Source organism: Hypomesus transpacificus, chromosome 21 (genome assembly GCF_021917145.1).
Source record: "Hypomesus transpacificus isolate Combined female chromosome 21, fHypTra1, whole genome shotgun sequence".
NCBI classification, from domain to species: Eukaryota; Metazoa; Chordata; class Actinopteri; order Osmeriformes; family Osmeridae; genus Hypomesus; species Hypomesus transpacificus.
In genome coordinates this window covers 1,141,573-1,166,848 of record NC_061080.1, presented here as the reverse complement: position 1 = coordinate 1,166,848, position 25,276 = coordinate 1,141,573, and the positions used below count along the sequence as shown (strand labels likewise).

Sequence of the window (25,276 nt, the reverse complement as noted above, 5' to 3'; positions counted from 1 at the left end):
CGTATAAGACGTAAACACGTGCACTTCCCTGGTTACAGGTTTCTCGTTTTTTCTAACCTGCTACCCCGCTCTATCTCCCGCATCATTCCCTGACAACAGCAACGATGGCGGAGCCCGTAGCATCGGACGCAATAGCAACAGACGCAGCATCCCCGTCTCCCACCCCGGCGCTTTCTCCTGCTTTGAGTCCCGTGTCAGAGCCTCTTTCCATGGCGCTCTCTCCTTCAGCAGGCGGCTCCCAACGACTTCTTTTCTCACACGATTTAGTGTCGGGTCGGTACCGTGGTTCGGTCCGGTTTGGCCTTGTGAGAATGATGTATGGCGAAGAAGAGTTTGATTCAGACTCGGACTCGAACATCGAATCTGATGGCGGAGGTAGAGGCGGTGGTAAAGGTGGAGGAGGCGGTGGAGGAGGTGGTGGCATACCCTGCAGCTCAGATAACGAGAGCGGTGCTGCGGACACCCGGAGTCGGCCTCTTGGAAGGGGGTTTGTGCGCGTGCAATGGTACCCAGAAGGAGGAAAGCAGGACATTCGAGAAACAAAGGTAGATGATACACAAACAATGAATGGCACGTTTATGTGAACAGCCTTATAGATATTTGTATTTCCTCAATTGTTTTGTATGTATTTCTAGTAAGCTGTCAATTCTGGTAGTTAGCATAGTTGCTAGGTAAAACAAGTAAGCTAGCTTGTGATATAGGCTAATCAAGGTGCTTAGCTAGCTAGCTAGCTGGCTGGCTCACATGCAACATTTGACCAAATTATGTCGCTAGTCCTTCTGGATATTTAGCTAACTAGTGAAGTGAGTAGCAAGCTGATTTAGCAAGCAAACTGAATTGTGATTCACACATCTGGCTTCAAGTCTTCTTTATCGTGGCTTGCTAGTGAGTCCTTACATCTCCATAAATTAGTTTAAACGCACCTTGACAAAATATCCTTGTAATCGAAGACCCAACGTTTATATCTTGGATAAGCTACTTGCAATGCTGGTGGACCTGTGTGCAAAGGATTGTGACAAACGACATCAAGCGCGAACAGTACTATAGCCAACACCTTGAATGCAGCTTTGTTGACCGAACATTGATGGATGGATGGATAAGCTTTAATAACATGCAACGTACGTGGTTGCATCTTGTCAACAAGGCGAGGCCATCCTCTCTTTACTTTGTACAGTAAATGAGTTACTCCCGCAAATAGCTTCAAACTGTAACTGGATGCCTGCTGCAGTCCATTCTTGTAACTAGCCAATTTAGCAGACTTTCTTTTAAAATTACGTCTCCCTTGTAGTTTGGGACACCTTCTATGAATTTCTTCCGGAACCATTTTGATTGAGAGCTTTTAATTAGGCCCGTGTCAGCGCTAGACAGACCTTAGGACTTTTGCACAATTAAACAGTGAGGACAAAGGAAGCTGGAAGCCCCGTGTCACAGCTTCATCAAATCCCACAGAAAAAGTCTCAACCAGTCTAGTGACAAAGCTTTTGTCATTACTAACCCAATAGAGATCCATCCCTGTGTTGGGCTAATGTTCCGGCTCCAGTGAAAGGGAGTTCTCTAATGCCCTATGGAAGCGGGTCATATAGCAGCAGTAGAGCCAGGACCGGCCTGGAAGATGCTCAGTGTAGGAAGACCAAGCCTGCTTTGTCCTGTGTAAAGTTCTAGTCCTGTGGTGTTAGCCATTGAGTGGTCGGGACAAATGTTGAGAGAGGGATGTGCCCGTAGAACAATGAGTCAGGCGTGTTTACATGTGCAGAGGGGGTGACTACTGGGTTACACAAATGCCTAGTCATGTTTCAGGCCTCAACGCCTCTGTCCTGTGCGTGTGTGTGTGTGTGCGCGCATCCTTGTTTGCTGTTTTGTATTTGTGTAAAGAATGCGCCTAGCATTTGTTCTCGGTGAGTGTGTTTTTCGAAAGTGGAGCATTTGTCTGTTGTTTCCGTTTGGCTCACTGTGTCCACTCTCCTCTCTTGGGCCTTGCTTGTCGCACATCCTGAGCAACTCCAAGATTTCAATCAATTATTCATCACTCCTGCAGTATGCAAACTTGCATATCTCTAATATGGTCTGTCCCTGAGATTTCTCAGGCAGTCTGTTCCCTCCTTTGATTAGGATCCTAGCAGCTCAGCGTCCTCTATGAAACCCATGCACAGAGAACTATTACCTATAGAGTCTGCAGTCCCAATTGCTCATCGAATGGATTTATACTTTTTATTAAGATAAAAGCCAATAAAGACAACCCACTCTTAGGCACATGAGCAATAAAAAAATAAAATAAAAAAAGATACGATTATTAATACGATAAAAGACTTATGTGGGTCAGTCTATTCCTAATTCAAAGTTGGACTACGTGGTGTATTGGCGACATTATCTGCCCCCGTTGTTTTCAGGAGGCTTCATGAAGGGTAGCCTGCCTGTTGTGTGGACACTGGTCCGCATCTTCTTGCCCCTGCATCCATTATGCTTTCTGGTTTATTCCGAAGCATGATGGAACCATATTCCTCCTCAAACCCGTTTCCCCCTGGGAGAACTTACTCCGAGGCACACGCCGCTAGCCTCCGCCACGATATGGGGGGGGGGGGGGTCAGTCACCGCCAGCTGCATTCTAATATGGCGCGCTTTGAGATAACTATGAAATCGTAATTACATCTCAAAGGGAGAACCTGGGTCTCAGATCTCTGTACCGGGACGCTGCCTCGCATCGCGCTCTCCGCATTGCACTGCCTAGCACCGCGCTGCCTCGCATCGCACTGCCTAGCACCGCGCTGCCTCAGATCGCGCTGCCTCAGATCGCGCTGTCTCAGATCGCGCTGCCTCAGATCGCTGCTGATCCACGTGGGCATATGTCGACATCGCGCCTGGCAAGCCGCGCCATCCGTGCACCCGGCCAAGGCCAGGACGTCACCTCAGTGTCGTCCCCCCCCCCCCCCCCCAAGCGCCAGCACAGGCAGCAGGGCCTTTTAAACCCATTAGAACGGCGGAGGAATCATTATCAGGGGCAAGGATGCCTGCCTAGCTGCTTTAGCTCTGTGTGCTGAATTATAATTTAGTTTCCATGGCGAGGTCAGGCAGTTGTTTTGGTGTGGGTGCGAAGGCATTTATCTCCCTCTCACGATGGCAAGGCATCACTATTCGAGGAACCGCAGTACAGCTCCAGTTCGCTCAGATACCAGGAAGTTAAAGCGAGAAGAGTCTCTCCAGAGCTACGGAGACATGGACCTCCGTTTGTTTTGACAAGTTGTGCGGCCCTGCCTATCCCGAGGACGGATGCACCATTTGCACCGCGCTGCCTTCAGACCTCATTAGGATGAAGGGAGTGGTATGCCGTAATCACCCCTCGCGACAGGGAGCCCGCTCTTGCAGAGTGTGTCTCGCACCTTGGGGGAGCCCGTTCACTTTGATGTTTGCCCTGCAGTTGGCCCCCGACCCTTCAGTCACTCACCTACCTTGTCGTGGATACGGCAGGGCGGCTCTGCTGCAGCACGCCTCTCAACGCTCAGTACAAGGGCAGGGGCACGGGGGCCGCAGGTAGTTGGTAGAGAGTGAGGGCGTGGCATTGCTCCCTCCCTCCCTCCCGCCCTCCCTCCCTTTATGCCTCATTCGAAGCTTTGATCGGAGGCCTTGCTGTCTGAGTGGTGGATGGGCCAGGGCCAGGGGGTGACTTAGTAGTGCCTCCCCAGGCCTGGGGCTCCTCCCCTGGGGGGGGGGTAATGACGGCGCGGGGGTGATGGAGGAGGAGGAGGAGGAAGGGGGTTGAGGTGAAGGCTGGTGTGAGATGATAATGGTGACGGGCTGCGGCAGACCCCGGAGACGACCGGGGGGGGGCTGCCTCTGCTGCTGGCTGGGAGAGAGAGACAGTGGGAAAGGGAGTGGGGGAGAGAGAGAGAGGGAGGGAGGGAGGGAGGGAGGGAGGGAGGGAAGGAGAGAGAGAGAGAGGGGGAGAGAGGGAGAGAGAGAGAGAGAGAGAGAGGGAGAAAAAGAGCGACGTCGAGAGAAAAGAGACTGACAAGATAGGGGGCAGATGGTCTTCATGGTAATGTGGTGGTGTTTGTCATTGGGAAGCAACAAGGGCTCCTCTCCTGTCCAATCACGTCACTTTTTTTTCCTACCAGACTCGCATTTCATTGCACGAGGTTCGCAGGAACTATATTTAACTTTTAACTTCAGTCTAGTGTGAACCCGTTAAGTGGAGTTTGTAGCCCCACATGCTGTATTGGAGTACCTAGTCCAGACCTAAACAGGAGATAAGTTCCTGTCCTTCAGAGGTTTCGTATGAAGAGTGAGATACTGTCTCTAGTTTCACCAGGGTCACCCAGACACTGGATGCCACCAGAGTGGGCGAGAGGACAGACACGTGGACGACAGAGACGGTCGCCGTGGAGACGCGATCGTCAAGGCTTTTTCTGTCCCCTCCTGTGTCCATCTCTCTCCTGTCCTTTGCACTGTGAAAAGCATACATCAGCCCTCCATCCCATGTGTCACTTTGTGCCCCGTCATCATCCCTAACCCCCCCTTCCCCCCCCCCCCGACCAGAGTCGCTGCTTTGTTATTGGCTCAGCCTGTCTGCTGGTGATAAATGGGAGGTTGGAAGGATCCGTCTCAAGACAGGGGGGATGCTCTCTGCCCTGTGTGTGTGTGTCTGTGACTCTCCTTCCCCAGCGTTCCATCTCTCCAGCTCTGGGATCGCTGTAGCGGCCTGGGACACCCCCAGCCCAGCGAGTTGAGGGCCGAGTACATGCCTAGTCATACCAGAGCTTGCCTTCTCCAATCACATTTTCTAAATCCACTGTCCCACCTTGATGGCCTTTTCAATGAACTAAGCCAGTGGTTCTCAACCCTGTCCTCAGGGACCCCCTGTCCTGCATGTTTTAGATGTTTCCCTGCTCCAACACACCTGATTCAAATGCATGTTCGTTACCAGGCTTCTACAGAGCTGGATAACGACCCTTTTATTTGAATCAGGTGTGTTGGAGCAGGGAAACGTCTAAAAAACATGCAGGACAGGGGGTCCCCGAGGACAGGGTTGAGAACCACCTAACTAAGCCAAAGCCAACTAATTACTGCTTGTTTAGTGGCCTGTCTCATTTGCTATTAGCTTAGTTGTTCCCTGAAAAGGTGAATTAAGCTATCAGATCTGTATTTAGACTTCTGACTCTTAATTGACTTAACACTACAACTAATTACCGGCTGTCCTCAAATCTTTTTTTCCCCCCCTCTCCGCGTCGTTTACTGTGCATCAGCACGCCGATCGAATCCAGCACACCAGTTTCCTTCTCTTGGTACCGCACAACGCTGTCGCGTAAGGACGGCGACGTCTGCGCTCCGGCTGTGGTCGTCTCGGGGCGTGCAGACAGCTTAGTGTAGGTGGCGTGAACTGCACCCGGTAATCTGGGACATGCCGCTGTTGCCAAGCCCTGTTGCTGTGAACACCGCCTGAAATAATGGTGAGCAGGTGCCAGGGCCTTGGAATACACACATATGCGCATGCGCACACACACACACACATATGCGCACTTCTGTTCTTGCCAATGCTTCTTTGGAGTAGCCCTAAGGCACCTGCACCACACACGCGCGCGCATGTATTAAGAAGGATGACAGTCCCTAGATGTGTGTCCCTCTTCATCAGCAGACAGAGGGAGGGAATCTGAGGAGGTCTGAAGGGTGCCGAGGAGAGGAGGAGAGACGACAGGAGAGAGGGGGGGAGGGATACATGTGGGGGGAGGGCGGAGGAGAGCGGTGAACTCGTCTTCATTCCATCCCACCATGACTCAGGGCGCTGGCCTTCTCCTAATGTGTTGTCACGGTGTGACATATCCGTGTACAAGGTGTGACACATCCTCCTTTTCCACCCCACCCCCCCCCACCAGTCCTGCCTCCCTTCTCGTCCTCTCGCTCTCCCTCCCCCCGTCCTCCCTATTCCTTTTTGGATTTCATGAGGACTCGCTCCACCCCTCCTCCAACCTCCTCTCTCACCTCCAGCCCATCCCATTACCCTCTCCAACCCTCCCCCCACCCCCTTCTGGTCTCCTCTCCTCCATCCCCCTCTCCTCTCCCCTCTGTCCCAGTGGACAGGGTTGGAGAAGGCTGAGCAGTGATGTAATGGGCTGTGGTTGTCCCCCACCCTCCTTTTAGATAATGGATCGGATGCTCCCTGTTTAGACGGCTCCACTGGAGAGAGAGAGGGGGAAAGCAGAGAGAGCGAGGGAGGGAGAGAGAGAGAGAATGAAGGCCTGGGCCGCGGTGGTCTGTTATCTTCAGTGTTGCTCTGTCCCCCCCCCCCCCCCCCCCCTCTTTCCCCCCCCCTGACCTCCTTCACCCTTGCTCTCTCTCTGTCTCCCTCTCTCTCTCTCCATCTATCTCTCTGTTCATCTCTGTCTCTCTCTCTCTCATTTGATTTCCAAATCTCTCTGGCGGGATTCTTTCCATGTCCATCTCTTGCTCCCTCTCAGTTGTTGGTCATCTTGCTCCGACACTATCTGTTCTGTCTGTCGGTCTCTTAACTCTCCTCGCTCGCTCGCTCATCTCTCTCAGGGGTACAGCAGGGGTACTATTAAAGGAACCAGGTGGTCTTGTGCTATCTTCCCAAAGTAGAACACTGGAACAGGTCTGTAGTTCTCCAACAGAGCTCTTTTCCCTGTGTGTCTGGATCGATAGTACCCGAAAGATGGCCGATCAACACCCGCTGGAACAGCAGAGAGAGGATGCTCTTAGGAGCGGTGCGGGTGTGTCTCTCTGTCTCTCTCTCTCTCTCTCTCTGTCTGTCTCTCTCTCGCGCTCTCCCTCTCTCTCTCCCCCTCCCTCCATTTCCTTCCTCACTGTTGTGAGTTGTTGTGTGTGTGTGTGTGTTCCAGACACCTAATTGTGTCACGTCACCTGTTTGTGTGACCCTGTGTGGTTGCTTGCCTCGTCACCTGTTTGCGCGTGCCTGGTGAGAGAGAGAGAGAAACGTCTGTGTCTGTGGAGAACAGGCGTGGCTCTGGGCTGCAGTGCTCTGCAGTGACTATTTCTCTCTCTCTCTCCATTTCTCCCGTCTCTCTCTCTCTCCCTCCACCTCTCCACCTCTCTATCCCTCTGTCTATATATCCTTCTGTCTCCCTGTCTTCCTATACCTGTGTCTATCCTTGTCTCTCTCGCTTTCTCTCTCTGTCTCTCTCTCTGTCGTGTTCATTAGCTCAGTAAGTCCAAACAAATGCTGGTCTCCATTGATTACTGTAATCGATCTAGATGCCGTCTTATCGGAGGGCTTGCTGAGGCAGCCAAGGTTGTCTGGTGTCTGCCACAGTCGCCACAGTCCAGCCCCTCTCCCCTCCCTACCCCGGCCCCACCGTGAAAACGAGACATGGCAACAGTGATCCGCTTTGTTACTGCTTGACTGCCTGGCTCTCACTTTCCAGTGACATCTAAGGTGTGTGTGTGTGTGTGTGTGTGTGTGTGTGTGTGTGTGTGTGTGTGTGTGTGTGTGTGTGTGTGTGTGTGTGTGTGTGTGTGTGTGTGTGTGTGTGTGTGTGTGTGTGTGTGTGTGTGTGTGTGTGTGTGTGTCCCCGTGTCCTAACGATGCCCCCGCTCTGAAGAGACTGCCGGTTTCCAGACTTGACGTAGCGCTGACTCGCCCTTGTTTGCCATGTGCTCTATGCAACAAACAAAAGAAACCAGCGCAGTGGATTCCATGCACTTCCTGAACCCTGCTACGCACGCACTCACGCACACACACACACACACACAGACTCGCACAAACATGCAGGTGCCAACCCACACACGGACGCAGCTGATCAAATCGATCCTAATCCTATTCATGTATGCACATTTACAATCCATATTCACGTTTCCTATCTGCATGGATCCTTCACGCCTGATTGGTTGAGAACGTGCATCGTCCTCGGCAACTGTGAGGACCGGCCACACGCGAAGGAGAATGTTCTTTCCGTGTGCTGTTTTGTTGCATGAGTAGAGGAGGGGAGAGGATTTGAGACGGTGGGTGGGTGGTAGGGGAGATGAGCTCGTTCAGGGGAAACGGATGACGGCTTTGACGTGTCCAAGTAAACAGGAGCCTGTGGATTCCGTCTGCGATAAAACAAACAAAAGGCAACTCCTGAACGAGTCGTGCAAAGGGTTGGGATTTCTACCCCGCTGGTTTTTAAAGTGGCAAGGATTTGGCTTGATGTATAATGTGTGTGTGTGTGTCAGTCTCTTTGAATCCCAGTTGAACATCTGTGTGACATGCAGGTTGAACGGAAGACAAGAGAACATGGCCGTCGATCGATTCAGTCCGCCGTTCCTTTCCCCCAGAATTCAGTGGAGTAGGGTTACACTAGCGCAGGTTCTGCCCCGACTGTGTGTGTGTGTGTGTGTGTGTGTGTGTGTGTGTGTGTGTGTGTGTGTGTGTGTGTGTGTGTGTGTGTGTGTGTGTGTGTGTGTGTGTGTGTGTGTGTGTGTGTGTGTGTGTGTGTGTGTGTGTGTGTGTGTGTGTGTGTGTGTGTGTGCTGTCAGTAATGCATGTTCCTGAAAGTTAAGGAGATACAATCCTGTTAACCCTCATCCTACCAATATAGCCTACATGGTCAACCAATAAGAATAAACAACCATCCCCTAAAAAAGAATCCCCTGAAATGATTTTAGCAAAGCTATATAGGCTAATTAGCATATTGTGTAGCACAACAATGTATACACCCACAAACAACCCAAATCCTACTATACGCTGTATACCTCCCAGATAACACACATCCACCATTCCTGCGTCCCCGTCCTGGCCCTCCTAAGACCCATTCGAGGTGACGGTCACCGGCTGCCACTTTCTGAACGCCAGCCAGCGAACCAGCTTGCACTGTCTGCGCTAGCCAAATGAAGATAATTAGCTCGTAGCATCCTAGCGCATCGAGCTAGCCCGCCTCGCTTGAACAGTTCCCTCAATGCCAACCAGCCTTTGACAAACGACTCTTGGCCCAGTGAATGTGTTTATTGAATGCAAATTGTGTTTTCCTGCGGAATGGGAGTGACACGCGTTGATCGGGGAAGTGGATTAAAGATGATGCACGTCGTCGTTTTAAACGAGTCTTATGTCGCTCCTGAAGGAGCTAATTCCTCAGTGATGGTGTTTGCCCCCTTGGATCAACAGGGTGATGTTTAAGACAAGTGGGAGAAACCAGGAATACAGATAACCAGGCGCTTTAAAGGAAGGGTGCCCAGACTGACAGCATCAGTATGAATATCAATTAGCTCTTCCTTGTGAGTCATCTCACTTCATTTATCTCCTCCCCCCCCACCCCTCCAAAAAAAACAGACTCCATTTTGGCCTTGTCTTATTGCTGACACAACTCCTGTAAGGTCTGCTCAGTGGCGGTGAGCCATCTGAAGACATGGGCAGAGGAAACGGGTCCTCAAGCCAGCAGGAAGGAAGATGCCTATAGATAGACACTGTCAACATGACCTTACCAGTGGAAGTCAACATGCCTGCCTGCTTAAATGGCCCACAAAGTACACTTAACTAACCGTGGGGTTGCATAACTGGCTTTTGTTGACTCCTTGCTGACTGTTTACAGCATGGAGAATATATGATGACACCCCGGCCTATATATTACAGTACAACAAAGCAGGTTAAACCTCCAGGGCGGGGGTCATCCTATACACCCCACCCAGCCATAAAGGGCGGTCTCTCTCCCTGTATTCTACTCTGTTGACCTCTGCCTCATGGGTCTGCAGGAGTCAGTAATGAATTCCATGCTTTTCTTTGACCCTATTCTCTCTTCATTATCCATTTCTCTGTTCAGGAAATTGCGAAGTTTAGTTTGTCATTCCTCCATAAATTCTCCCTCTCTCAGTCCCTCCCTCCCTCTCTCAGTACCTCCCTCCCTCCCTCTCTCAAGTTCAAGTCTTTTATTTGTCAGGTACACAGAACAACACAAGGTTAGACTGGGCACTGAAATTCTTAAGACAAGACAAAGCAAGCACCTGGCATAACATAACATATAAGTTGTATCTCCATAACATAACATATAAGTTGTATCTCCATAACATAACATATAAGTTGTATCTCCATAACATAACATATAAGTTGTATCTCCATAACATAACATATAAGTTGTATCTCCATAACATAACATATAAGTTGTATCTCCATAACATAACATATAAGTTGTATCTCCCTCCCTCCCTCCCGGTCCATGCTGGGCTGCATGAGTAGGGCCTCTCCCAGGGCTGGACACGGCTGCTCCAGTGTTGACTTGTTGATGTCGCACCGCTCCCAGCACATCATCATCTCTGTTTCCTGCCAGCACACTGCAGGATTTTCACACCCATTCCAACGCAGAGCCTCAGTCGTGTGTGTGTGTGTGTGTGCCTGTCTGTGTGTGTGTGTGTGTTAGAGAAAAGGGGGGTTGTAATTGTGTGTGTGTGTGTAAAAAGTGATTGTTATAGTGTGTGTGTCCCACGAGACAGGGCAGTGCTTTTCTTAGTGTGCGTGTGTGCGCAGTAACTCAAGCCTGACAGGCTATTCGATCACCCCACCTCCCCCTCTCCCTGCTACGATGATGATCTCATCCCGGCATCCAGACTGTCGCTGACGTCACCTGACCGTCCTTGTCCAAAGGACGGCACATCGAGGCCAAACACATGCTCACCTTTCGTGAGAATCCGAGGCCTTGCTCTTCACGTCCATCCTACATAGTTCTGAACAGCTTAGTTTTATCCCCCCAATCGCATGTTCAGTGGTCTGGATGGGAGCCTAGACTGGGTGGATCTCGCCCCCCGTCTTAGCACTGAGTGCTTGGAGCTGGAACCTGCTGTGAGGAGGTTTACTGGGAAACCCTGCCGCTGTGGCTCGGCACCGCCATGACGGGAGGCCGCCACGGCCCCCCCCCCCCTTCCTCCCGCTGAGGCACCAAATGACACGAGGCCGCTGAGCTGTTCATTTAGCCGTTTCCTAACCCCTTTTTTTTTTTTACTCTTTCCCTCCCTCCCTCTCTCCTTCTGTCTCTCCCTCCCTCTCTCATTTTCTCTTTGTCTCTTTCCATTTTCATTCCGTACACTTTCCCAACCGCTTGCTTTCTATTCTGCTCCCTCCCTCCTTCACCCTTGCTCTCATTCTCACTCTCATTCTCTCTCTCTCCCTCTCTCTCTTCATCGCTCTGTGTCTCTCTCTCTCTCCATCGCTCTCTGTCTCTCTCTCTGTCTCTCTCTCTGTCACTCTCCATCTCTCTCTCTTCGTCTCTGTCTCTCTCTCACGCAGCTAAAACTCGAAGATCGCTCCATGGTTATTCGAGACACCGTGCGACGGATGAATTCCAATGTAAGTGTGCCTCACCAGCCCTGTCAGTCCCTCACCACGTGCCTGGCATACCATCACAACTCCTGCCTTCCCCCTCACGTTAAAGGACTCCTCGTACGGCTTTGGAATCAAATGAATCCAAAAGAGCAAGACGTTTTGTAGACAAACGTGGTAGAGAGAGGCATACATGATATCAGATATTTTATAAATATTATGGATTTATTTCTTGTTTGACGAGCTGTTTGTTTTCCCGGGGCGTTTCCAGGACAACCAGTGTGGCATCGTGACCAACATTGACATTGAGTGTGCCGTGAAGCTGGTCGGGACCAACTGTGTGCTGTACCCCGTCAACAGCAAAGACCTGCAGCACATCTGGGTGAGGTCCTTCGCTCCAGACCTGACCCCCTCCGTCTCCCGCCCCAGAGAACGGGATACCCGGACGCCACATTCTCACCCAGCGGAGCTATTCCATGACGAGATTGGGCCCTAGCTTTTGACTCATGGCTCGCTCGCTGAGGCGTTACGAAGATGGAAGGGGGTCATTGCGTCCATGTCAGAATACTGGGCGGATAGTCTTTGAGCGTGAATGTGATAACCCCATTGGCTGACTGTGTGTGTGTTTCCTTCCAGTCCTTCATGTATGGAGACTACATAGCCTATGACTTCTGGCTGGGGAAGGTGTATGACCTGACCAATCACATCATCCTCAAGCTGTCCAATGGAGCCAGGTAGAGCACTCTCCTCCCGATCAGACTACTGGATTCCTTCCTGACGCATATTTGTTGCGTCAGTACCTGTGTTGCTTTTTTCTGCGTGCAGTCAGTATGAGGTGTGTGTGTGTGTGCGTAACCTCTTCGTTCTCCTCCAGGTGTTCCATGACGGTGGAGGACGGCGCCAAGCTGTACGACGTCTGTCCCCACGTCAGTGACTCGGTACGTTGGCAGGGTAACGTGTAGCGCCCCGAGACCGGGCGCAGTTTGTCGCAGGTCGTCCAGGTCCAGGCCCCCACGTCAAACGGACGCGTTCAGGAAACGTCTCGAGATCGAGTTGAGAAGGAAACGGAGCCCCAAACCGTCCTCGTTTGGACTCTCTTTCATTCCGACTTAATTTCGAGTCGCTTCCTGAAAGTAGACTTTTGTAACGGCGTCGACCCTGTAAGCACCCGGGGTAACCGGAGAGCTCTGGGAAGAAAACGATCCGTGACAAATCGTTTTTTTTTTTTTTTTTCCTCTCCAGGGGCTGTTCTTCGACGAGGCGTACGGCTTCTACCCAGGCCAGGTGCTGATTGGTCCTGCCAAGGTGTTCTCCAACGTCCTGTGGCTGTCCGGCGTCAAGCCCGTGCTCAGCAAGAAGAGCAAGTTCAGGGTCGTGGTCGAAGAGGTAAGATCAGAAGGATTCGCTGAGGCGCCTTTTCGAAACGTGTCGACTTTATCCGCCCGGTCACGAAACCGCCTCAGGTCACGGGAAGATGACGCGGCGATAACTCGGTTGTTTTTTTGACGGCGCAACGGCGGAATTGACCCAAGCGTCGCCTAGCGTAGGCCTGTTAGTTTGTCAGAGGAAATACGTCATGCTAGCCTAGCGTTATGTCATAGGTCGGAGTGGGTGTCAGGTGACTGTGGGTCATGTGACTCCAGGTCCTGGTGGTGGAGCTGCAGGTGACGTGGATCACTAAGAGCTACTCCCCCAAGGGCTCGGACAGCGTCTACCCCCCGCCATCCATCATCACAACGGAGAACCTCTGCAGGTAGCCCTCCATCCATCCAAATGATCCAATCCATCATCCATATTGGATCGTCAATCCAAGACGTGTTTGGGTGTTTGTTAGCATGCGTGTGGATCATGCTCCTGTCACCTGACCCCCCACGGTGCCCTCTGATTGGTCCCTGTCGCCCCAGGGTGAGGAGGCTGGGATACTATGACCACACCCAGAGGCAGCTGGGAGAGCGGGCGCTCTACGTGTTCCCCGCCAAGGTGGACACCACGCGAATCACCTGCGACGGCCCCGAGGGGGCGCCCCTGCTGCCGGAAGACCCCGTGGCTCGGAGGGTAGGCGTGTGTGTGTGTGTGCGTGTTCAGTTGGATGGCGGTTGCTGTTATTCGCTGCGCGTGTGTGTGAACAGTGTCACAATGTCACATCTGCGTGTGAATATCATGTCTGTTGCGTGATGTCTCACATGATGTCTGTCGCTTGATGTCATGATGTCTGTCACATGATGTATGTCTGTCACATGATGTCTGTTGCGTGATGTCTGTCTGTCGCGTGATGTCTGTCTGTCGCATGATGTCTGTCTGTCACATGATGTTTCCCAGCCCGTGTGCTAACAGTGTTTCCTCTCCATGTCGGGACATACAAAATGGCCTCCGTGTGTGCGCTTCCTCTACAGTTGAAAAGAATGTTCAAGAAGGAGTCCGGCAAGAAGACGGCAGAGACTGCAGACACACAAGGTGCCAACCAGCACTCGGCAGAGAAGACTGAGAGCCCAGAGGGTACAGATATGAATCTAGATATGCTTCTGTTCTGTGTCCGGACAGTATCTCCACTCAGAGAACAACAAGCTTACAGATCGAAAGAAAAAATGTCAGTCATTGACTTCTACTATCTGAAATGGACTCCTTGTGTGTAGATGGCCTTCTCAGATATTCATAACACGAGTGCACTGCGATAACTTCACTTAAATGCAGTCGCGGCTCACCTTTCGTTGCTCTTTCTTCAGCATGCCCGTGCTGCGGTTTAGCCGTCCGCTTCAGCCTGCATATCGGTGTTCGCATCTCCCTACAGCAGATAAACCGGCAGATGTTCCCTCCCTCCCCTCCTCCTTTCGCTCCAGGGGAACGCAACTCCGACCCGCACCACACGTCGACCGCGCCGGCCCCCAACCACACGGACGGCCCCCAGCCCCGCCGTCACCCCGGCGACGGGGGCGGCGCCCAGGACGGTCCGGCGTGGGCGGAGCCCGGGGAGCCCGACGCGGACGACGAGGCGGCGGCGGAGGACACGGACGACACCAGCTCCCTGACGTCGTCGGCCAGCTCCACGGCGTCGTCACAGAGCGGCGGGCCCGGCGCCGGCCGGAAGAAGAGCATCCCGCTGTCCATCCGCAACCTGAAGAGGAAACACAAGAAGAAGAGGACCAAGTTCTCCCGGGAGTTCAAGCCTGGCGACAGGTGGGGGGCGGGGCCCGGTTCTGTCGGGGCTTTTTTCTTCTTTTTCCGCCATGCTCTTTCCCTTTTTCTTTCTTTTGCTTGCTTGCTTCACTCTTCTCCACTTTTTCCTACCTTCCTTCTCTCCCTTAACATGTACCCGTCTCTCTCTCTCTCTTTCTCTCTCTCTCTCTCTCTCTCTCTCTCTCATCATGTACTCCCTTTCTTTTCTTTCTTTCTGCACATCGTGTCACTCCTCCTTTCAGTCTTCTCTGGCCTCCATCTCATTGTTCCCCCCTCCCTCCCTTCCTCTCTCCTTGTTGAAGGATCCTCAGCATACAAAAGCTGTCTGGCAGCTATTCAACACCCACTGACAAGCGTGCAGGAGCTGTGAACACTGCTCCCCACACACACACAAACACACACACACACTTTTGTATCCTCGGTCTCGGGACCCAGAGACAGACATCCTACACCTCCTCTCTGCCAGAAGGACCTGTGTTTATCGATCGCTCCTTTTTGTCTCTCCGTAATCCGTAAATATCCTCTGATGGCTCTCTCAAAGCTGCTTCCACCACTCTCCTTTCCCTCGTCTGTCCAAACAGGCGTCACACAGTGTACCGGCTGTAAACACGCACAGAAAACCTAGACGCCGTCCTTACAACACTGCCCGTTCTGTCCGGGTACTCCTGGATGTTGGGTTTGAAGGGGCCACCGTATGGGATGTGGTGATCGAATATATCCCAGACGCACAAGTGTCTCGTGGGCTGAGATGCTGTCTGTGTCCTGTGATGGAGACGGAGAGAGCCAGAGAGAGAGAGAGAGAGAGAGAGAGGGAGACATACAGACATACAGACAGAGGCAGAGAGGGTGAGAAATGGGGGCGAGAGGGAGGTAGAGCGAGCGAACGTTGCTGAGACATATTGAATTAGAGAGGGGGGGGGGGGCTGAAGAGGGCCTATTGAGGGAATTGGATGGACAGGGAGGGGGATGGATGGATGAAGGGAGTTAGGGAGGGGAGGATGGAGTGGCCAAATTAATTAGAGGGCAGACAAGGTAGGGAGGGGGGGGGGGGGGGAGAAATGAGGAGATGGATGTCAGGCAGAGGTGGATGCCGAAAACCAAGACCTCTTAGCTCCCTTGGAATGAGACGATCGAGACCTATAGACCATCACCTGGGCTAAAAAGCTGTTGAATAGTACAGAAGCTATATCTAACGTGTGTACGTGCGCGTGCGTGTGTGTGCGCAGAGTGGCCGTGGAAGTGGTGTCCACCAAGACCTCGGCCGACGTCATGTGGAAGGACGGCCGAGTCGAATTTGGCATCCGCTCCAACGACCTCATCCCCATCCAGCACCTGGACAACCACGAGTTCTGCCCCGGAGACTTTGTCGTCGACAAACGACGTAGGTCGCCGCCGTCTGACTGGCCAAGTTATCCAGGCCATTCAAGCTTTCGCACCGTGGCGTATGTAGGGCGTTTTATCAAACTATGCCCAGTTTAGGTGTGTGTGTGTGGCGGTCTAGATAAAACTAAGTTTATTTTTGTACAGTAAAGGGTTGTTTCAAACAAACTAGAAGGACTTCTTTTGGCACCCAGTGTCCTGGTGATAAATCTCTGTGCTTTGAGCGTGACTGGATGCTTGTGGGTGTTGGATAAGTGTGCGTGTGGCTGTTTTTCTTTTGAGCCCGTTTATACCGAGTCTGCATGTGAGGGTGCGTTTGTTTTCCCTCCACAGCTCAAGCCTCCCAGGACCAAGGCGTGTACGGGGTCATTCAGTCTGGGGATCACAAGGGCAGGACGTGCGCCATCAAGTGGATCAAACTCAACACCGCCAGCGACGACGTGGAGGTCAGTCAGTAGACTGTGTTTGTGCCTGCTTTCGTGGCCATGGCAACCTGCGAGAAGATCCTTTTTATGGGATGGTGTCGACGTGGAACTGACACTTTGTGCGGGTGCTGCTCTCCTCCCAGGTCATAGGAGAGGAGGAGGACGTGAGCGTCTACGACCTCGCCGACCACCCCGACTTTCACTTCCGCACCACCGACATCGTCATCAGGATAGGGAACTCGGACACGGAACAGAACATGGCCGGCGAGAACGAGGTGAAGTCTCTCGTTTTTGAGGAGAGGAAAATAATCTTAAAATGTTTTGTTTGTTGACCCTTTTTGTTTGTGTTGACGTCCTCCAGACGTACGTGGGCCAGGTGTCCAGGGTGGACGTGAGCAGCAAGGTGGAGGTGGTGTGGGCCGACAACTCCAAGACCATCGTCCTGCCCCAGGTACTCATGGGAGTCGGAGTCTTTTCCGAAAGCCAAAACGCCGCCCGATCTGATGGGATTCGATAGCGACAACCCCAAAAAGGTCTAACGTTTCTCTCCTCTCCGCCTCTCTGTCCGCCCCAGCACCTGTACAACGTGGAGTCTGAGATCGAGGAGACGGACTACGACTCGGTGGAGGAGACCAGCAGCGGCCTGTCCACCGAGGAGTGGGAGGACGAGAGCGACAGCTGGGAGACGGACAACGGCGTCAACGAGGACGACCACAACGCCGAGAACGCCGCTCAGACCCCGCAGGCGTCCGCGGGGCCCTCGCCCCTCATCATCTCCCCGGACGAGGGCACCAAAGCCGGGGCCACCCCCACCAAGCCGCCCTCCGCCGGAGGCGAGGACCCGCCCGAGGGGGCTGTCGCTAGCCCGGCTAGCGGAGGAGGAACCACCCCGGGAGGAGGAGGAGCGACGGCGGGCGACGGCGGGGAGAAGCCCGGAAAAGAGGGCACGCCCCGGGGCTTCCGCGAGCTGAAGGAGGCCCTGAAGATCCTGGAGAGCCTGAAGAACATGACGGTGGAGCAGCTGTGGACCGGGGGCTCGCCCACCTCCCCCACCTCGGCGGAGCCCGCCTCGGCCGCCAGCGTGCCCGCCGCCCCCCACCACCCCCGCGCCGCCACCGCCGCCCCGGAGAAGCCCACCAAGGAGAAGCGCTTCCTGGACGACATTAAGAAGCTCCAGGAGAACCTCCGCAAGACGCTGGACAACGTGGCCATCGTGGAGGAGGAGAAGATGGAGGCGGTGGTGGAGGGGGGGCGGGGGCGGGACGGAGGGCGAGGAGAAGGCCGGCGAGGAGAGGCCACAGCAGGAAGCCCAGACGCCGGTGACGGCGGCGGCGGAGTGGCCCAGGGATTGGTCCAGTGACACGCCCGTCCTATGCAAGCAGTGCGGGGGCAAGTCGGGCGTCACCTTCACCAGTGCCAAGGGAGAGGTGTTCTCTGTGCTGGAGTGGGCACCAGGTAGAGAGTGTTCAGGATCTCTATCTCTCTGCCCTTCTCTCTCTCTCTCTCTCTCTCTCCTCTCTCTCTCTCTCTCTCTCTCTCTCTCTCTCTCTCTCTCTCTCTCTCTCTCCTCTCCTCTCTCCTCCTCTCTCTCTCTCTCTCTCTCTCTCTCTCTCTCTCTCTCTCTCTCTCTCCTCTCTCTCTCTCTCTCTCTCTCTCTCTCCCTCCCCGTCATTGTCGATCTTTCCCCCCTTCTTTAGTTGACTCTGTTCTGTTATAGGATGTGTTGTTTACTGAATTGCCTAATCCACTCCTTCCATACAAACAGAAAGTCTGCCTCCCCCCCAAACCCATGCTTTCTAAACCACCCACCTCCTCTAACCTCTCCTCCTCCTCCTCCCCCCTCCCTTCCACACCTCCTCTAACCTCTCCTCCCCCTCCCTCCCAGACACCCCACACCTCCTCTAACCTCTCCTCCTCCTCCCCCCCTCCCTTCCAGACACCCCCCACCTCCTCTAACTTCTCCTCCTCCTCCCCCCCTCCCTTCCACACCTCCTCTAACCTCTCCTCCTCCTCCCCCCTCCCTTCCACACCTCCTCTAACCTCTCCTCCCCCTCCCTCCCAGACACCCACACCTCCTCTAACCTCTCTTCCTCCTCCTCCCCCCCCGTCCCTTCCACACCTCCTCTAACCTCTCCTCCTCCCCCTCCCTCCCTCCCAGACACCCACACCTCCTCTAACCTCTCTTCCTCCCCCTCCCTTCCTCCCTCCCTCCCTCCCAGACACCCACACCTCCTCTAACCTCTCTTCCTTCTCCTCCTCCTCCTCCCTCCCTTCCAGACACCCACACCTTCAAGCAGATGGAGTTCCAGCCGGCGGAGGCTAAGAAGTTCTTCAGCACCGTGAGGAAGGAGATGGCTCTGCTGGCCACCTCTCTCCCCCGACGGCATCATGGTCAAAACCTTCGAGGACCGCATGGTAAAAACCACGCGCTTCCCGCCCGGGGGAAAACGTCGACCGCGGCGCAAACCGCTTAAACTTAACTTAGCTTTTCAGGACGCGAGTTTAGTGGGTTTAATGCTAGTGGTGGGAGGGGGGTGGAGGGGGGGACTGGTAAAGATCCAGTCAGCATGCTCCTCTCAACCATGGCTGTCCTAGCTTGTGACTCACTCTCGCTCTCTCTCTCTCTCTCTCTCTGTCTCTCTCTCTGTCTCTCTCTCTCTCCTCCCCTAAAAGGACTTGCTCTCGGCCCTGATCAAGGGGCCCACGCGGACCCCGTACGAGGACGGCCTGTTCCTCTTCGACATCCAGCTGCCCAACATCTACCCGGCGGTGCCCCCTCTGTTCCGCTACCTGTCCCAGTGCGGCGGGCGCCTCAACCCCAACCTGTATGACAACGGCAAGGTCTGTGTCAGCCTGCTGGGCACCTGGATAGGCAAGGTGAGGAGGAGACACACGCACACTGGAAACACACCCAGGCTGCCAGTACTCTACAAGGGGTGCATCTCAATAGTCTTAGCGTGTGCACCCTTCGCTGTGCTCTCCTTGTGCAGGGATTTGACGCGGGGGCCTTTTGGGAGTGTTTTTTAATTGGATTTTATTGAACCGGGCAAGTCGTTAAGAACAACATTCGTATTTACTATGGCATGCCGGGCAAGTCGGTAAAATCCCTTGAGGGCTGGAAGGAGGGGCTGGGAGATTAAACGCATAAAACCAGCACGCGCGTCACGTGTGACATCAAGGAACAACATCCGAGAAAACAACATGCAGACGGCAGAATTGAGTTGGGGTACGTTAGGGGTGGGCGATATGGCCAAAATCTTCTATCACGGTATGAGTAATTTTATATCACGGTTACGGTGTATATCACGGTATAGTAATTGTTCTGTAAATTCAATTAAGAAATGGTACAAAATAACCATACCGTACATCATCACACTATTATTTCTTTATTACAAACAAAAACAACTGCCTCACATGAGACAACACTTGAGTTAAAAACAAAAGACTCAAACTGTACTCAATCTTATCGATTAAAGATTTTCTGGACTGCGCGAGCTTTCTAGCTATCTGTCTACCTGGACACAATAATTTGCGTTCGGGGGTTAAAAAAGTACCTGTCTATCTTATCGACTATGGAAACTTTATTATATGGCTTCAAATTTTACAATGAGGAGGCTAACAAGGAACACTAGCAGGAAGTAGCATTGCTACGAGTGTAATGCTAGGTTGCTAGGTAACGGAAGCTAGCTAGCTTTTTTAATGAATGCTCATTATGTATTTGTAGCCTACTTATCATTTTGATAATAGGCTAATATAGCTAATATAGACACTTAGAGTATGTGTTGCCTTCATTATAAGGCTTATATTAGGCTTTTAATTTGTTTGCGGCTCCAGACAGAATAGTTTTTTGTTTTTTTGGTCCAATATGGCTCTTTCAACATTTTGGGTTGCCGACCCCTGTCCTAGATCAAGAATGCTAGCAACGCCACCAGTGTAATTTTACAACAAGAATTTTACAGCGTGAGACATAAAACTTGAACAACAAATCGAATTGGTTACCTGCAGAATGGGACATCAAATATAAAATTAATTAGCATCGGCATGAATGTGGTCCGCTTAGACAAAATACACTCCACATCGAAAATTCCGTCAGACCAACGCAAATGTGCTTCAGGTCAAACGAAAACAGCTAATCAAATAGAAGTTAAACTACAATTCTAAATATCGCAAGAATGCGATTTATATGATGGCTTATATACAATACAACAACCATTTAATTGACACGTGTAATACAAAAATATAGTTTAAAGTATACCGCGGTTGAAACGGTATAGCCAAATCTCTCCCGGTAGACACATTTCTACCGTTGCACGGTATATACCGTCATACCGCCCAGCCCTGGTGTACGTATTGTTGACCCCCACTACTCCCTGTGCATCTGCAGGGCACAGAGAGATGGACCAGCAAGTCCAGCTTACTGCAAGTGCTGATCTCCATTCAAGGTGAGTCCAAGATAGCCTCCACCCCTCTCTCTTCCCACTCACCCCACCCTCGCCTCCACCCTGACCCCGAGTCACAGTCCTTGGCACACACACACACACACACACACACACACTGCTGCAGATACCCATGTTTTATTCATGTGCTCATTTGCTCATGTCTACTCGGGCTGCTGTGGGTGTCACACTCGATCACCGCGGCAACTCTCGAGCCAGGCGTGTCAGTGACACACCCAGCGCAGCCCGTTCCTCATCCTGTCCGGAGGATTAGGATCAGGATTAAACGCTGACACAATGCTCCGTTTCTGGACCTCCATCCTACCGCCATCATGGGTTGAACCTTGGGTTAACGCCACGGTGCTATGGTGGTGTGTGTTTGTAGAGTAACTTTTACACTGTGCGAACGGGCATGAGCTGTGTGTGTGTGCCCTGTGTGTGTGTGTGTGCCCTGTGTGTGTGTGTGCGCCCTGTGTGTGTGTGAAAGCCCTGTGTGATTTAAGGGCCTCTGGAGCAGTATTTTTAGCCGCGACCAGACAGCTCTTTAGCTCGCTCTGTCGGTCGGCATTTGGTCGGCCTGTCCACAAAAATGTCCCCACCCTTTGGCGCGTCGTGCGGCCCGTGTGGTCGCAGCTATTGCGAATCGGCACCCGTCGTCACATGACTTTGACATACATTTCGCATTCTTGCGGGACCTGCGAAATCGTTGTGGCACTGTGACTCCTAAAACACAGACTGTTCCGTGGTTACGGTACTTCTAGCACGGCGCTCTTCCGGTTCCTCGTTATCCGCTGCGCTCACTATGTGCACTATCGGTATTTAAACGAATGAATGTTTAATGCAAATGTGTTTGTGCGTGGGTGACTTATGCCACTGAGCGAAAAATGTATGTTGACGCTCGGAATCTAAATAAATGTGTGGCGTGTGTACTCCCCCCTCCTCCCCCCCCCAGGTCTGATCCTGGTCAACGAGCCGTACTACAACGAGGCGGGCTTCGACAGCGACCGCGGCCTGCAGGAGGGCTACGAGAACAGCCGCTGCTACAACGAGATGGCCCTCATCAAGATGGTCCAGTCCATGACCCAGCTCCTCCAGAACCCCGTGGACGTCTTCCAGCAGGAGATCCGCCAGCACTTTGCCTCCAGCGGCTGGCGGCTAGTCCACCGCCTAGAGTTCTGGCTGGAGCTCCACGAGTCCGCCGAGAGGGGCCCGCCGCCTCCGCCGGCGCCGCCCAGGCCCTCCAGGGACAGGCCTCCCTCGGTGGAGCCCCTGGACGAGCAGCTGCCCCTGGGGCCGGGGCCCCTGGCCCGCAGCAGCCCCGGCAAGCCGGCCGCAGAGGAGGAGGAGGAAGAGCTGGAGGACTCGGGCCTGAGCCCGTCCACCACGCACGCCCAGACGGAGCTGAGCCAGAGCTCCGACTGCGACGGGCCGCCCGGGGACGGGGCTTGTTCCGGGTCGGACACGGCGCCGGCGGTCGTCGCCGGCACGGTGCGAGCGGCGTTGTCCTCGGACTCTGCCGCCGGGCCGGGGGGTCAGCCGGCGGTGCGGCCGAAGAAGAGGAGGAAGAGCTACCGCAGCTTCCTGCCGGAGCGGAGCGGCTACCCGGACATCGGCTTCCCGCTCTTCCCGCTCTCCAAGGGCTTCGTGAAGAGCGTGCGCGGCGTCATGCTGCAGTACCGCGCCGCCCTCGCCGCCGCCGGCATCCCCGAAGTCCGAGAGTAAGTGCCTCCCCCCCCCCGGCCCGACATGCCCCTCCCCTGCCGATCCTCCATTTTTTTCGGCCCCTCCCCTAAAGCTGCACTGTGCCCCCCCCTTCATCACTGCCCTGCCCGGTCAACGATCCCCACGCCCCCCCCCCTCCGCTGCCTACCTGTGCCACCTCCTCCAGTCCCCCCAACTGTCTTGTCCTCCCCCCGCCCCATCTCCTCTGAAGCGGCCCTCTGTCCTGTAGTACCGTTAGAGAGCGGGAGACTGCTGGATGCGTTGTATTTAATAGGAAGAACTACAACTCCCAGGTCCCCGTACGAGTGTGTGACTCGTGACGTCTGTTATCTGCTCTGCTTTAGTGTTCCCACAGAAGTCACATGTGCTCAGATGTAAGGGGGGGGAGGAGGAGTGTGGGGGGGGTTACCTGGCTATACAGGGACCAAAGCCAGGCCCCGCCACCTCCAGCCATGCAGGGGCCACTGTTCTTGTGGGGAACCCCCCCCCCCCCCTTGCTTTAAAGGATCCTCTGAGCGTTTGTGGAGACCTGGAAGGAACGCACGGCCCAGGAACTGTCGCCCGACCACACTTCCTGGGTCGACCAAGGCCTTGACTGCAGATGGAGAGAGGAGAATTGGGGTCAAAACAAAGGTGCCATTGACTCCACTCTGCTGTGTTGATAGCTGCTGTGAATGGGGATAGTTGTGGAATCGACCTGAATGGACTCCCCCCCCTCCCCCCATAATAGGGGGGTCTTTGCACAAATTTCCCTTTTCGATTTTGTCAGTTTGAACAAACAGGATGGAGACTTTTCTTAATGTTGCCAAGATGTCCCGGGATCTGCAGGGTCAATAGGGGCGTCTGTAGACCCGAAAGCTGGGTTGAGCTTAAAGAACTACATTTCCCAGCATGCCTGAGTCCTTGACCCTTAACAGGGACCTATAGTACTGGTTTCACTCCCTCTTTCCATCAACCTGCACTCTGACTGAAGGACAATCTTACAACCAAGATCCCCACATGACACAATCATGGATGGACTTCTTTTTAAGTAGTTGTTACTGGTTGTTTGCATTTTGTCGTCCTCTCTCTCTCTCTCCCCCCTCTCTCTCTTTCCCCCTCCCTCTCTCCCCCTATCCCCCTCTCTCTCCCCCTCTCCCCCTCTCTCTCTCTCCCTCTCTCTCTCTCTCTCTCTCCCCCTCTCTCTCTTTCTCTCTCTCCCCCTCCCTCTCTCTCTCTCTGTCTCTCCCCCTCTCTTTCTCTCGTGCTACACACAGACACAGTATATCCGAATTTTTTAAAACTGCCCCACAACAGCTTCACTTTGACCTACGCCCTTGTCGAACCCTTTACCCATCGCTCTCACCAAAACATGCAGGTGACGTTGAGTGACAAAGTTTACATCCTGGCCTCCTGGGGGGGGTCCATCCTGCTGGAGCTCTCTGACAGAGAAAGACTGGCAGAAGGGGGGGTGACCGTGTTCCTGCCAACTAGGCCTCGTCCGTGATTTGGACGATTTGGAACGTCCTCGCTTGTCGTTTTCCCCCCTCACGACAAATACTTGATGTTCTTAGTGAATGTCGTCACAGCACTGATGCTATGATGGGACTGTTAAATCGAGCCAGTGGTAGTCTTGTCTACACCCTGGGCTATCGTGCTAATCTGCTGAGTCACAGGGACGTCCTCTCAGAATGGGCCTCCAGCCCCCCCCCCCCCCTCCCCCCCCCCAACAAACCCCGCCCCCACATCGTTGCACATGACACAAGTTAAACCCACCCCCCCACACACACACGGCATTCCTTTTCGTCCTCCATCCTCGATCTCATCTCAACATTGTTGCCTTACTTGAATTCTTGTTCTTGATCTACGACCGTATGTACAAAGCTGCTTGTCTTACGCTTACGACAGTATATCGGCAAAACGCCATGGTTCCCGTTCCAGTGTTCTAGTACCATGCTGATGCCCTCACTCGGAAATGCTGATTGTTTGGGGGGGAGGAGCCACTTTGTTCTGGATCTCCACCATGATGCTGCTGGTTATTCAACTGAGCCCCACATCTGCTTGCAAGGGCAACTTCTTCCCAGGTGAAATGGTTGCCTCGCTTTTTGTCACCTAATGTTGCACGTTCAGTAACAGTTACATGACGACAAAATATTGTTGTAAGGTTTTGTTATGATTGATGACGGTTACAAATAAATAATGGAATTTGCTTTGGGGGGGTTCTTGCCCTGACTTGAGCACATCATTGGGTGATGACTATGTTCCCAATACCTGACTAATGACCCCCCATAAATGAAAATATGTGGCACTTTGGACAGAATAGAACAGTTGTTTTAACAATTGTTATTTGTTTTACTGTCAGTCGTTTTGTTGCATCATTACATCAGGACATTTCTTTGACACATGCTTTGCGTGAGGAATGTGGTGGCAGGAGCTGTTCTCCGTCTGACCACTTGGGGGCAGTAGTAGAGCTCCACGCGTTAGGCCCATGGCTACAGCAGCACTGTAGAGACCCATCATACTGAGACTACGATATCGTATAGTAGGTATGTATATAGTATCTACCATACCAAATAACATGTATATAGTATCTACTATATAATACATTGTATGGTGGTATGGGTAGTGAGATGCACTCGTTGTTTTAATCTCTGACGTCTTGGAATACTATCCTCTCGCGTTGCCAGATATTATAGGTCACCCCCCCCCCCCCCCCACACACACACACACACACCCCACCCCTTGCTTAGCTGTGAACTGGAGTGAAATCTTACTTGAACAATGATATTTATTGCTTGATGAGTGTTAAGTGAAGGAGGGCACGAGGTGTCCTGGTTAACAGAGTTTGTACGAGAGAGAAACTGATTGATGAAAAGAAAATGATGGGGTGGAATTTTATTTCAGCGTTT

At 53.0% G+C, this 25,276-nt stretch overlaps 1 protein-coding gene across 1 annotated transcript; it reads left to right on the top strand.

Moving 5' to 3' along the window:
* On the top strand, positions 1-23,515 carry ube2o (ubiquitin-conjugating enzyme E2O). The gene is given in 21 exon segments (XM_047044027.1): positions 1-545; positions 11,219-11,278; positions 11,523-11,633; positions 11,888-11,985; positions 12,126-12,189; positions 12,494-12,637; positions 12,895-13,004; positions 13,156-13,306; positions 13,645-13,747; positions 14,089-14,425; positions 15,652-15,806; positions 16,139-16,251; positions 16,374-16,505; positions 16,592-16,681; positions 16,805-17,475; positions 17,477-17,685; positions 18,508-18,605; positions 18,607-18,645; positions 18,904-19,107; positions 20,615-20,672; positions 21,619-23,515. Coding segments are annotated over 21 exon segments (4,158 nt in total). The 5' UTR covers positions 1-104; the 3' UTR covers positions 22,389-23,515.
* The last annotated feature ends 1,761 nt before the right edge of the window (positions 23,516-25,276 follow it).